Source organism: Pygocentrus nattereri, chromosome 16 (assembly GCF_015220715.1).
Source record: "Pygocentrus nattereri isolate fPygNat1 chromosome 16, fPygNat1.pri, whole genome shotgun sequence".
NCBI lineage: Eukaryota > Metazoa > Chordata > Actinopteri > Characiformes > Serrasalmidae > Pygocentrus > Pygocentrus nattereri.
The window spans coordinates 10,549,564-10,562,091 of record NC_051226.1 but is presented as its reverse complement, the minus strand read 5'-3'; the positions used below and the strand labels follow the sequence as shown (position 1 = coordinate 10,562,091).

The 12,528-nt window shown below is 40.6% G+C and overlaps 1 protein-coding gene across 2 annotated transcripts in view; it reads left to right on the top strand.

Moving 5' to 3' along the window:
- Positions 1–12,528, top strand: part of LOC108437661 (splicing factor SWAP) — a 133,400-nt gene that overhangs the window by 117,378 nt on the left and 3,494 nt on the right. For both annotated transcript variants that reach the window (XM_017714909.2, XM_017714902.2), the window contains 2 exons: positions 4,485–4,625; positions 6,118–6,190. In XM_017714909.2, coding sequence (XP_017570398.1) covers positions 4,485–4,625; positions 6,118–6,190 — 214 coding nt within the window. The remainder of the gene's footprint in view (positions 1–4,484; positions 4,626–6,117; positions 6,191–12,528) is intronic.

The window sequence follows — 12,528 nt, the reverse complement described above, 5'->3', positions numbered from 1 at the left end:
GTTTTTGAAGTAATGAGAAAAATGCAAAGTACAGTGCCAAAGAGAAAAAGCCAAAAAAAAAGAATAAACTCATTGAAAAATTAAATAAAATAATGTAATTAATTGCATTAGATGACCAAACATTCTCTGTTGTTGAGGACATTGTAGGTTTGTTCTGATTTTGAAAAACGACTGCAAAAATGTGACTGCTGGTGTTTTTTTCTGGCTGAATAAAACTGTACACAGAGTAACTTCATCAAATTCAAATGATAGTACGGTATCTAATTTACTTAAACGCCCAAATGCATCACTGATTGAAAGTTTAGAATCTGCACAATTGGCAGAATTTCTCAATTTGTTTCAATGTGCTGTGAGCAGGAAATAATTCATTGCACACAGGCCATAAGGGACCTAGTCGGATAAAACCTGTTGAAACCGTGGAACATAGATGCTGCCAAGAGCTGCTTACATTTCCCTCTCCTCTCTCAGACCGTTGCAGTCCATTTCTACCTGTGCTGATTAGGCTAAAAGATACTCAGCAGCACTAATTGTGTTATTTCCATGGACGGTTTGCTGCCAAAGTATACTTGTTATTTGAGCATCGTTAGCTATGTTTCACTGTTGGAACCCTAATCTGGATAAGTTAAGCTTGTTGGTCTGAAATTGTGTCACTGTGCTACACTTCAACCCAGTGGGATGTGTTTTTGGCAGCAATTGTTCATACATTTTCTCTGCGGTATCTCCTCTATAGAGATTCTTGTGGATATTTCCTAACACCGTTGAGCCAGAAGGAGTGGAGATGGTGTTTGAGAATCGTCTGCTTTCATACCTTTCAATCAAAACATGTTCCATTGGTGCCTATTTTGAAATGCCTCAATTAGCATATAGACAGATTAGGAGGTTTTGTTTTCAATAGTGGCATCTTGACCAGAGACAGAGAATCAGGATTTTAATGCACACTTATGACTTTGACCTCCCACTCCGTTTTAAAGTACTTCTCACTTTTCCACAAGTAATTACAGATCAGTTCAGATGGCTTGACATGTCGATCTTTAAAAAGTGTGCAACTTGACCAAGGCGTTTCAGTGAATTACATCCATTAGCGTCATGTTCAGAAATGAAAGGTTCTTGACAGGGCCTGTATTTCTGCAGCATGAGTCCGTCTTGGCAGTTGTGGTTCGGATCTGCTAGAGTGAGTGCAGTCTGGCCCTGCATGTCTCCATGCTGATTGCACAAAGCTGCAGTGCATGTTATTCACTCACAGTAACTCAGGCTTTGCTGTCCCCAGATCCACAAGTTCTCCCTTCCTGGAGAGGAGCAGAGCAGGCAGCTTTTCACAGCTCCCTGCCTTTGTGCCTTTCCACTTGCTCTTATTTTTTGCACTGATGCAAGCTTTGCCTTTTTGCCCAGCTCTGAGTCCTGGTCATCAAACCTATCTGAACAGGATGTCCATCATAACTGTTTAGGAGAAAAGGGGGAAAGAAAAGTAGGTTATGCAAATAAGGTCCTGCCATGGAGCAAATGACTAACAGTCTAACTGTTCATGTTTCAGTGAAAATAATAACAAGTCTTAGCTCATCAGAAATGGGTGTCTCATTGAGCAGTTACTTTCAAATGGCTTAATCTGGCCACATTTACCCCTGGTCATTTTTTGTTGCTAGTATCTGGATAATTTAAGATTTTAACCACATACATTTAGACTTGGTAGTTAAATGCATCTTTTCTTAGTCAGATTGAAATGTGTTTACTGTGTGGTGCATTAAATGCAAACCAGCTTGAATACAACTGCCGTTGCCTGTGCTGTTTTTCTGTTCTATTCAAAAGAAAATAACAATTTCAGATGGCACTGTTCATGTCGTTATGCCATTAGTCGATATGTAGAGGTATTGTGTGGTATTGTGTGGATGATGATTAAAAAAAATGATTAGATAATGTCAAAGATAATCAAGCTGGTTCTTTAGGCCTGAGAACGTAGCTTACCAAATGAAACTCAAAAGAAACTCACGATCAAGAGCTGAAATAAAGAAGCAGTGATGCCTGAACACTTGTATAACATCTGATTTAAATTTGTATTAAATTGCATGCTAGGATGCATTTGCACCTGCATTATTATATTGGAAAAATCTATTTGGATATAATGCTGAAATAACCAGATACAGGCGGGTGATATGGCCAAAATATTATATCATGATACTGAAGACATTTTCACAATGCATGATGTATATGATATTTAGTTTTTCTAAGATTTAATAAGTTAAAACAGACTAAATAGGTCTTGTAGTGCCACATATAAAAATACTATAATAATAAATTACAGCTAATTTTTATTGTCAGTGTCCGTGTTATTTAAATAGTGAGGAGCCACAGTACGTTCATTAGGGGGGGGGGTATTCTTAGATGCAGCATGAAGTGGACGTGGACAATTCTAAATTGACTTAGAAATGTCAAAAAATAAATAAATAATTCATTTATATCGTAATGTTGACGGAACGCAATGGGCAGATTTTGGAAGTACAGGACAAACTGTGGCGGCACATAACAAAAACAACTGGATGAGTGAGAAATCCGACCTGCTCTGCATTAAAGCCAGGTTCGGTCAGGAGTCACAACACACATGCTCAGAAGAGCCTTTTTGTCCTTTCAACAAAAATCTGAACACCTTAGGAGAAACGCCATTTATGTCCAGTATGTGCTGATGTCCTAGTGTAGGCTAAAAAAAATCTAAACGAAAACAGACTTACTATGCTCTGCTTTAAGCTTTAGCTCAGCTGTAGCCACTTTCCTCCATTTCCGCCAGAAAACAGAAGTTTTCCTCAGAAGTTGAATCGTTTCTTGTAAAATGTCTCTCATCGTTCAACTGTTTTACGAGGCTGAAGTCGCTTTTCATTCTCCAGCTTCTTGTTTGAATTTTGCCGTTCCACCTTAAATTCTGACTGAGGCACCGAATGCAGCACTATTTAAGGTGGAACAGGAAAACTAGAAAGAGAAGTTAACTACGTCTTCGCAAGTTTTTAGTGTTTGACAGCCTCTCGTTGCAGATTTAACATACTAGAAAACCAACCGCGCTTCTTATAAATGCGAATAAGTCCATTCGTCTCCAAATGTTCGTCTGTGTTCCTCTTTTCCTTTTTTGTTTGCTACTAGCAAGGCGAGGCTTCATTGCTATGTGACCTGCAGTCTGCACACCAGTTTTCAGTCGTTGTGAACCAGGGCTTTCGCGTTATGTTGCACACGTCCCTTCTCTCAGAAGATATTTTACTGACACAGCGATCCCCCCTGCTGTCTCCAACGAGAACAAAACAAAAAAAGTTTTAAAATCACTAAAGCCAACGGGCAGGACGGCTGTAACGTGGGCTGCATGGACATCCATTATCACTGGATCTTATTTCACCGTAACAGCGCATTTTATCTCAGATGAGTGGCAGCAGCGTCTCATGTGCTCCAAACAACAGCGCTGAATGAGAGCCTTACAGTTCACTCGCCACGTCACTTCCATTTGATTTATTAATGAAAGATATTGGACGTAAATGCATTTTGGATCATTGCAAATACTTTGCTTTAAAACTACTAAGTCCTCAGACAGTAAGAAAATAGAAATCCTGTATAGAAATAAAGATGCATCGATAATCGTTTTATAATCATATCGCAGCCTCTGAATCGTCATTGAATCGTGAGGTGCCTAGAGATTCCTACCCCTAATGTTCATAAAAGCAAATTATGGCAATTTATCGCAATAACAATAGAATATTGTCACCTTTTAAATGTCATAGATTGATTGATTGATTGATTGATTGATTGATTGATTTGATTGATTGAAGGCATTCTACCCATGTTGTTATATAGAGTAAATCTGATACACCATACTTGTATCATTCTGCTGATCAGTTACCAGCACAGGTTGCTTTACTCTAAGCTGCTCCTAACCATGGTTACATTTTTAAAAATACAAAAATGACTTGCAGCCTTTGGTGTGAAATAGTGTGTTGTAGAGAAGCTTAGTGGCTGATCAGAGAAACATTTATTTGTGATGGTAGCTCAAAGTTGTGCTACCAACAACATAAATATAGCTATATTGTTTAAGATCCACAATGATCAGTGAACCTACACAGCGTCTAAGGTTTTATATGTAATTTTGATAATGGTAAAATAGTGGAATCTAGAAAAAAAAATGTTTTCATTCTCTACTACTTGGCTGTGCATGTACCGCTCTGCCATGACTAATTTAATATACAAGACTGTCATAGAACATTCACATAAAACTATCACATTACTTCAGAACAGAGCTTCTCACATCTAATCACTCTAAATGATCTTTGTGATCTTAGTGATTGATTGATTGATGCTGATGTTTTCATCCTGGGTGGAATTCCCCTGTGAGTTTTGAGGCAGGGTAATTAAACATAGCAGGTAGGGGCAATTTCTACCCGCAGAGTGTTTCCTGTCTCGGTCTCTCCTATAATTTCATTCTTTGCAGGTTTCCTCCTCACACTGTTTGTTTCTGTCAGGTCTCCGCATGAAAAGAGGAAAAAGAAGAGCTCGAAATCTCGCCAGGCTTCCTCCTGTTCACCTTCAGCTTCACCAAACAAAGGCTCCAGATTTGGCAGAAGCCCCTCCCCTGCCACTAGCCCCGCCTCCAGCAGGTCCAGGTAAGGTCCACCTCAGATTTGTCAAAATCAAATGCTAATAAATGTTAGCCTGAAGCTCAGCTACAAAGCACTTGGCTGTGCTCTAGGAATGCTTAAACAGGAATTGTATATTGCTGTGCTTCTAGCACCGTGTTCTTAGTGGATCTCAAATTACCATCACAACAAAGACGGCATTTTCAGCAGCTGTTCTTTTAAACTTATTCGCACTTTTGGCATGATTTGACAACTAGACTAATGACCTGTTGAATGAAACATGAAAGCTTTGGAAGTACAGAATCACCCACGGTGACTTTTGATTTAGAATGTGATTTGACACTCTCGTGCACGGAGGAAGGAAGGAATCCAGAAACACAGTGCTCCACAGTACTGGTTGTTTTACTAGAAAATGAGAGAATTTGAATAGAAGCATATTCTCTCGGAGCTCATCAGGCTTCAGCAAAAAAGTCTGTGCTTCAATGAGGAAAATTCCAGATCTATGGCCTTTTTTTTTCTCTCTTTTTGCCTTTCTTTTTATTTTATTTGTGCGTTTGTTGTCTGTTCTGGGGGTGGATGAATATTTCATGGGCCCATTCTCTGGTCCTCCAGTTTCTGGTCTGAGATCTGGACGTTCTCCTTTCCTCCTGTCCTCACGGCTTTAAATACACACCAGCTGCCATGAATACTGTATTAGCCGCTGCCTATTGATGAGTAACCTATCTCTCCTGCTCTTTTTTCTCTCTCGGCCAATGTCTGTCTCTCTTTCCCACACTCACTGCCTCCTCTCTCCATCTCTTCCTTTCTGTCACTACCTCTCTCTTTCACTCCTAATCCCTCCATCCCTCTGTCACTCCCAACCCACCCCCACCCCCTCTCTCTCGCGCACTCACTCACTCACCCCCCCCCCCTCTCTCTCTATCTCTTTCTATCGCTCTCACTCACCATCTGCCTGTCTCTCTCTCTCTCTCTCGTTCACACTCCTTCTCTCTCCTTTTCTCCCTTTCGGTCATTACCTCTCTGTCCCCCAACCTCCTGTCCCTCTCAACCCACCCCATCCATCTCTCTCTCTCTCTCTGTCTCTCGTGCTCACTCACTTTTTGTCTCTCTCTCTCTCTCTTTCTCTCTCTCTCTCATTTTCACCACCCCCCCTCTCTCTCTCTCTCGGTGGTGCTCACACTCTGTCTCTTTCTGTCTCACTCACCGTCTGCCTGTCTCTCTCTTTCTCTCGCTCACACACCTTCTCTCTCCTTTTCTCCCTTTCTGTCATTACCTCTCTCTCTCTCTCTCTCTCTCTCTCTCTCTCTCTCTCTCTCTCTCTCTCTCTCTCTCTCTCTCTCTCTCTCTCTCTTTTACTGGCTCTCTCCATCTTTCTCACTTGCTCTTTTTTTTCTATTACTAACTGTCTCCCTATCTCTCTGTCTCACTCACTCACTCTCTCTCATTCTCTCTCTTTTTGTCACTACCTCTCTCTCACCCCATCCACTTCCCATCACCCCCCCTTTTCTCTCTCTCTCAGGGATGGTTCACAGGAAAAAGACAAGCAAGTCTCTTCCACCATCGTTTCTTCAGTGCAAACCAAAATCACTCAGGTACGCTGCCAAATCACCACGAACACAGTCTGTTCGTAAACTGGACCATTTAAAGCTGAGAAACAATTATGTAGAACACAAATATTTATCAGCACTTGTAAGCAGCATTTCTGCACTTCGTTCACTGTAGATTATGTTGTATGTCAGTCTCACCAGAGTGAAGCTGACAGAATGTGAAGCGTCAGTATGTGCTGTGAGTGCCTCTTGATCCTGTCCCTGTGTCTGTGATGGTGTGTATGCATGAGGGATGTCTGTCTTTGTAAGAGAGTATCATTTTAGCAGGCTGATGCAACATAGCTGTCACTCTAGACAGCTTTCTCCTGATCTCTGGTCTCCTCTGTGTTTTAAATGTCGTGTGGTTATCTATTTCTCTTCAACTAATACTGTGAAGATTCTAATACTGTACTTCTCTGAAGAGTGAGCAGACCGGTCTATCAAAGAGATACAGAGAAAGTGATGAAAACAGTGTAAATAAACACCAAACATATGTTATGATGCAGTATTATTTGCGTCTGTAAATGACGCTGCCAGATGATGAGCCATCTCTGTCCATTATTCGGCTGCCAATAGTGAAGCTTATCGCCATCTGATCCCTTGCATGAGAGGGAAGTGACTCCACTGAAGACCGCTTTATTCCATCTGCAGTAATATCCTGCTTTTCACGTTGTTTCCGAGCTCTTTGCACTTTCTTTCCTGCCATGTTCCAAATCCATGCCGATGCCTTTGAACCCAGACAGGTCTTTTCTGCAGCCAGTGTCTATCAGTGGAAGAAAGCTTATTATTAACACTAACAACTTCTGCCAGAACACAGTGGGAGGGTTGGGGGGGTAGAGCTGTTCCTTAAGAAATGATTCAATACATCACAAATCTTAAATGTACCACCATTCATTTACTTTCACAGTGGAAAATATTTGACAGATAACATGTTGCCACATTTTCCACTGAAGAGAAAATACGTCATGTAAGACAAGTTCTCAGCGGTGTTCAGGGTAGTACCACTTAGCTGTAGTTTTAGCTCATCTGAAGAAGCAGTCTACATTACTCATCCAACATGAAAACTGCACGTTGCCATTTTTCAGCTGCTGTTTTTTTATTTTTCCCCTCAACACCAGGGCTGTTACCTAGGAGGGTAATCCTCAAGGCCCTATGAATTTTTGCCGAGATTTTTTTTCTTTGTCTATATTTTTTTTCTTCCCATTCATGTTTGTTCATTAATTCTTGCAAATATTTGAACACACAGTCAAACACTCTTACACTCTTACAATTTTCACAGTAGCATAATTCACTGACATTACATTTATAAATATGCACATAAAGAGAAGATAAAAACATTCTTCCCAACCACCTGTGTGCATGTTTGAAATAAAAAAGCTTCAAATGTTAATAGAACCTATTTAAAAAAAACTAAAACACTCTATTTTGGTGTCACAGACCACTATAACTACAAAATCCATGATGTACGCTCACCTGTGACCTCCTAACAATGTTACCATTTCTTGGGTATATTTTGCACCGCTGGGGTGCAGGATCAAATACTTAAATTCCTACAAAGTGCGCTATAGGGAGCAGGGAGAGATTTGAGATTCAGCTCCAGCATGAGGAGAAGGCACCACTGAATTGGTGCTAAATAAGTCTTGAAATGGTAATTTGGCAACCAAAAATACTTATACAGCAAAACTTTTTAGAGTTTTTTTCCACATTAAACAGTGCTGTTATCATATGTTCATTGTTTTGTGAGAGGTTTTGTGTCATGCCTAAGAACACCCGTCCTATGATGCAATCGCAGTAATGCACGGCTGCTGGTGGCTTATTGCTTTAATATATTGCTCATGGCTGGGTTTATGCTAGAATTTGTGCTACAGAGTGAGGATAAAAGTGGTTTAGAATTACGATGCATAGTGTTTTCTATAAAACAGTCTAATCTGCTCTTTCCCTGAAGAAAGTCTTTATAAAGAAACAAGCATTTGAATCTTCTCAAGGCTAGATTATTGTTTAGAAATATGCAATTGTATGCTTATTTAAATAGGTGTGTGTGTGTGTGTGTGTGTGTGTGTGTGTGTGTATATATATGTATATATATATATCTTATATCTTATATATGAGGATATATCTTATATATATGGATATATATATATCCATATGAAAACTGTGTGCGTGTATATTCATAACATATTATTTTGTAACCTGTAGTGTCTCGTCTGAAATGTGCCTTGATCTGAACATCCTTAAGCAGTGTTTCTCAACCCAGTTTTTAAGACCAGACGGTAGACTTTTTTTACACTCACCTCAGGTATTCAGTGTGTTTAATACAATGGTTCAGGTGTGTTCGGAGCTGTAATACAGCACAAATGTGGTGTGTTTGATGATTGGTTTGAGAAACACTAGTTTAGGGATATAAGCACAGCTTGGTGAAAAGGCTGACCGTGCAGGGCAGCTGCAGCATGCAGTACGTGTTTACGTTGTGTGCAGCGGCCCGCAGCTCACGGGGGGATTTTATGAACTTTAAAACTGCCTGTCAGCCAGACGTGCTATGCGTGTGTGTCTGCCGTCGTGACGTTATGGACTGTTTTTTTCACACCCCTTTGCACACTGAAATTGAGTGGATATTTTTTCTGTTTCATTTGGGCTTATTTTACATGGATGGAGTGCAGTGTGTGGCAGGTGACTGATGGTTAGATTAGAGGGAGTTTATGGGCAAGCGTGGAACATGCCCCAGCAGGTTATTAATTTGTCATTAGTTTACTCAGTGCAGACTGGGGGGGATGAGTGAGGGAGAGCAGGCGCAAAGGAGCAAGAGTTTCGCAGTGGCACTGGAGTGGCTCATCCTCTGTTATACAGCATTAAGTTAGACAGGACCGTGTTCTCTGCCTGACTAGGTCATAAGGCATTACACAAATACTGGCGTTTTGGGAAGCAGTGTAAAATAGCATTTGTGTCTTTTTGGATAGTGTTTGAACCACAGATAGGCTGGATCAAATGGATTTTCCTAAGCACGATAAATTTAAATTGTACTTGAACCATAACCACTCATGTTTGAGTGCAGTGTTTGCAATTCAAAGACAAATCTCGCCGCTTATATGATGAGAGAGCATCAGAAAATATGGTAATGCCTTATGTGCTGTGTGGTGATGGAGTGCTGTATTTCCTAGAAGCAGTAAAGCTGGGCAAAAACTTCGAAAATCCTAACAAATCTCAAAAAGTGCTTGTCACAGTCTAAGCCAGTTTTTCACAGGATTTCTTGTCTTTTTGTTGAAATGGAGCGCACACTAAGACCAGTGGTTCTCAATCCTGATCCTGGGCTGCATGTTTGTGTTCTCACTGTGCTAATGCACCCAGTTCACCGAAGGCAGGGCTTATGAAAAAGGCTATAGCCTTCATTTTTCTTGTGTTTTATGTTTTCGCCTTTATTCCTCTTTTTCGTTTTAACATGGTCATTTTCCAACCTCTCTTAGATCCCTTAGAATTAAACCTGCAGTTTTTGTTGCTGTGCCTTTTAAGACTTATATTTGTAATTACCTCTGATTTGATTGGCTGCCCTGTATTGTACCTCAATTAGAAAGCTATGCTGAAACACTCCTTATAACTTCAGCATCAGTGGGCTGAGCTAAACTGCCAAATTCTAAACGGGAGGATATACGTAAATGTGTTGTTTTTAATGATATCATGAAAACAGTGGCATCAAACCAAGCTATTTTTGCAGATTAGTTTCCATATGTGGACTGGGGGGTGAACAGTACGTTTTGAAACTGTTTAAAAAGTGAGTAATTTGGGTTTTTTTGAGCAAAAAGGTCAACATATCAATTTTTTCTGGCTTGAGGCTTGAATGCTGAACACAGTGTCTAGCCTGCAAGTTATTTTTGGTTGTCACTGCACACACGTTTGGTTGTCTCTGATCATCAAATTCATCTTAAAGTAGCTCACAAGCTCCATGTTCTTGCACATGCAGTGAGTCAATGTTGTTGATAATAGATTATAAGACTAAAATAAAAATTGCAGCTTGTGCAATTTCAGTATTGCAATCTTTCAAATTGCAGTTACAGCATAAAAAAGGATTAATCGTTCAGCCTCAGCAGTGTTTAGTAGTATGTCCAGCACTAGAGTGATGAGTAAGAATTCCAGCCTTATCATGATTGCATTTGTTTGCCAGTCTTAACAACCTCAAACAACTGGAGCACATACGCTAACGTGTGAACAGATTTCTGCATCCTCTGACCATCTCAAGCTGTGCTGGCCTGAGCTGTGGCCAGCTGTGCTTTTGTAATGCAGTGCAATCACAGTGAAGATTTCCTCAGCTCATTGCAGTAATCTGCTCTGGTCAGTCTTGATGACTGACTGTAGCGCGGGGAGCCCTTTATCCGGGCTTAGTGTTGTCGCGTTAATGCATGGGATCAAGGTGCTGTGATTGTGGCTCTCCATCACCAGCCATAGGCTTTTAACTCACTGACGCATTATATGCCTCCTTATGTGGAGCTGATTGCTATTCGTTTTGTTTTGTTTATGTCTCCCTCCATTCTCACTGTCTGTCTCTTTCATATATCAGAGCCTTTTTCTCCTAATTGTTTGGCAAATTCTAACCATGCAAATTTGCCGTGCAGTCAGTAGCCAAAGGACATCCTTGCTCGTCCAACAAGCATCAACGCCAGGCAGTATTAACACTTGGACGCGAGTCAGATGTTTATCGTGCCTCCTCTCGCATGGCTGGTGCACTGATTGCCTGTGAGTGCTGTGGGGCTGATGGGATGCAGTTAAAGCATTTACAGGGACGTAGCGCACTGTGCGAAACAGCAGGAAGCCAGGCCACAATGATAGGGAAGGAGAACTTTGCTCCTTTATTCCATTAGGAGTAAATTGGGAGACCAGTGCAGGGGAACCTAACTAGCAGCCCACACTGAGTTTGTGGCTCTCTGTGGACCGCTTCTTATGCTTGTTTTTGTCTTTGTTTTATTTCATCTTATTGTCTCCATATGGGCCACTATTGTCTGCTTGCTCTTACAGTTTTACTGCAACTTTTGCTGCAGTGCTTAGGTTTAATGCCTGGTTCCACTGCCCTCCCCCACAGAGCTCTCATATTCATCCGCCTCCTCACTGCCTTTTTATATGAGCGGGCAACATGTACGCGTGTGTGTGAGACAGAGATGTTTGCATTTGCTCACTTGTTTGTTTGTTTTATGATTATTTTTTGCCGGGGCTTTATCGGAATTTCTTGATCAATATCTCCATATCGAGACGAGCAGACCAGAGGCAATAGCTTAACTCAGAGACACGGCAGCGCAAAGCTCAGCTCCTATGACAGCTGTGCAGTGGGGCCACCCGCTCTGAGAGATTGACTATCTTACCAATTTGATGTGTAATCTCCAGGTTGGACTGTTTTCAAACTGAGAGCGGCAGGACTAATGAGTGTCGGCCTCCGGCAAGCCAGCGAAAGAAGCTGGAGGTTCCTCACTCATAGACAGGCAGGGGATGAATTAAGCTGTCATCAGCCAAACATAACCCATATCAGCTTGTGAGTGAAGGGGAATCTTTGTGGTGTTTTTGTTAGCAGTGTAGCAGTAGACAAATCTCACAATATGGAGTTTTTGAATTTTGAATGCAGAAGTAAACAAGAAAAAGTGTTCATTTTGCTCTTATTTTTTCAGAGAAAATCCATTTGCCAAAACAAGAGCACAGCACCTTATGAAAGTATAATTAACAAAAAAAAAATTCTTGGAGGATAAACAGATATGAAGAGTTTGCAGTGGATTGTTTTTTTGTTTTTCGTTGGTGTTTTTTTTTTTTTTTTGAGGATAGTGTCTTTATCTATCTTTCTGGGGTTCTTTACTATATGTTTGAATTTTTTTATCTGAGCATGTTAAACCTTTAAACAATAATGTTTAAGTGGCTCAAGAAATCTTCACTTTTTAAGAAAGAATATTCTAACTGCGTAAATGACAACAGCAGACTATCAAAGAAAGAATACACAGGATACAAGCAGCCATTCCAACAGCTGTTACTATTTATCCCAGCTGGTTATAGGATATTAGCTTCAAGAAACTTATTGGCTTGTTACCATGGCACACAACTAATGAAATGAAAAACTGCCAACTTTACATAGACAAAATCTCGTTTTTCAGTTGTCCAGCATATCTCCTGTTGTACTTTCTTGTTCTTAAATCCAATGCGAACAATAATTTGAAATGTCATTTAGCATGATGTGATGTTATCTGCATTTTGATCAGCTGTTTCGACTTGTTTCATGTTGAAACAGTGGCAACTTGTGCAGCTAATGTGCAAATGAGTTGCAGGATGCATTATGCAACTTTGAGCATGGATGTTTAGCATGTAAGCCAATCCAGTTTTAG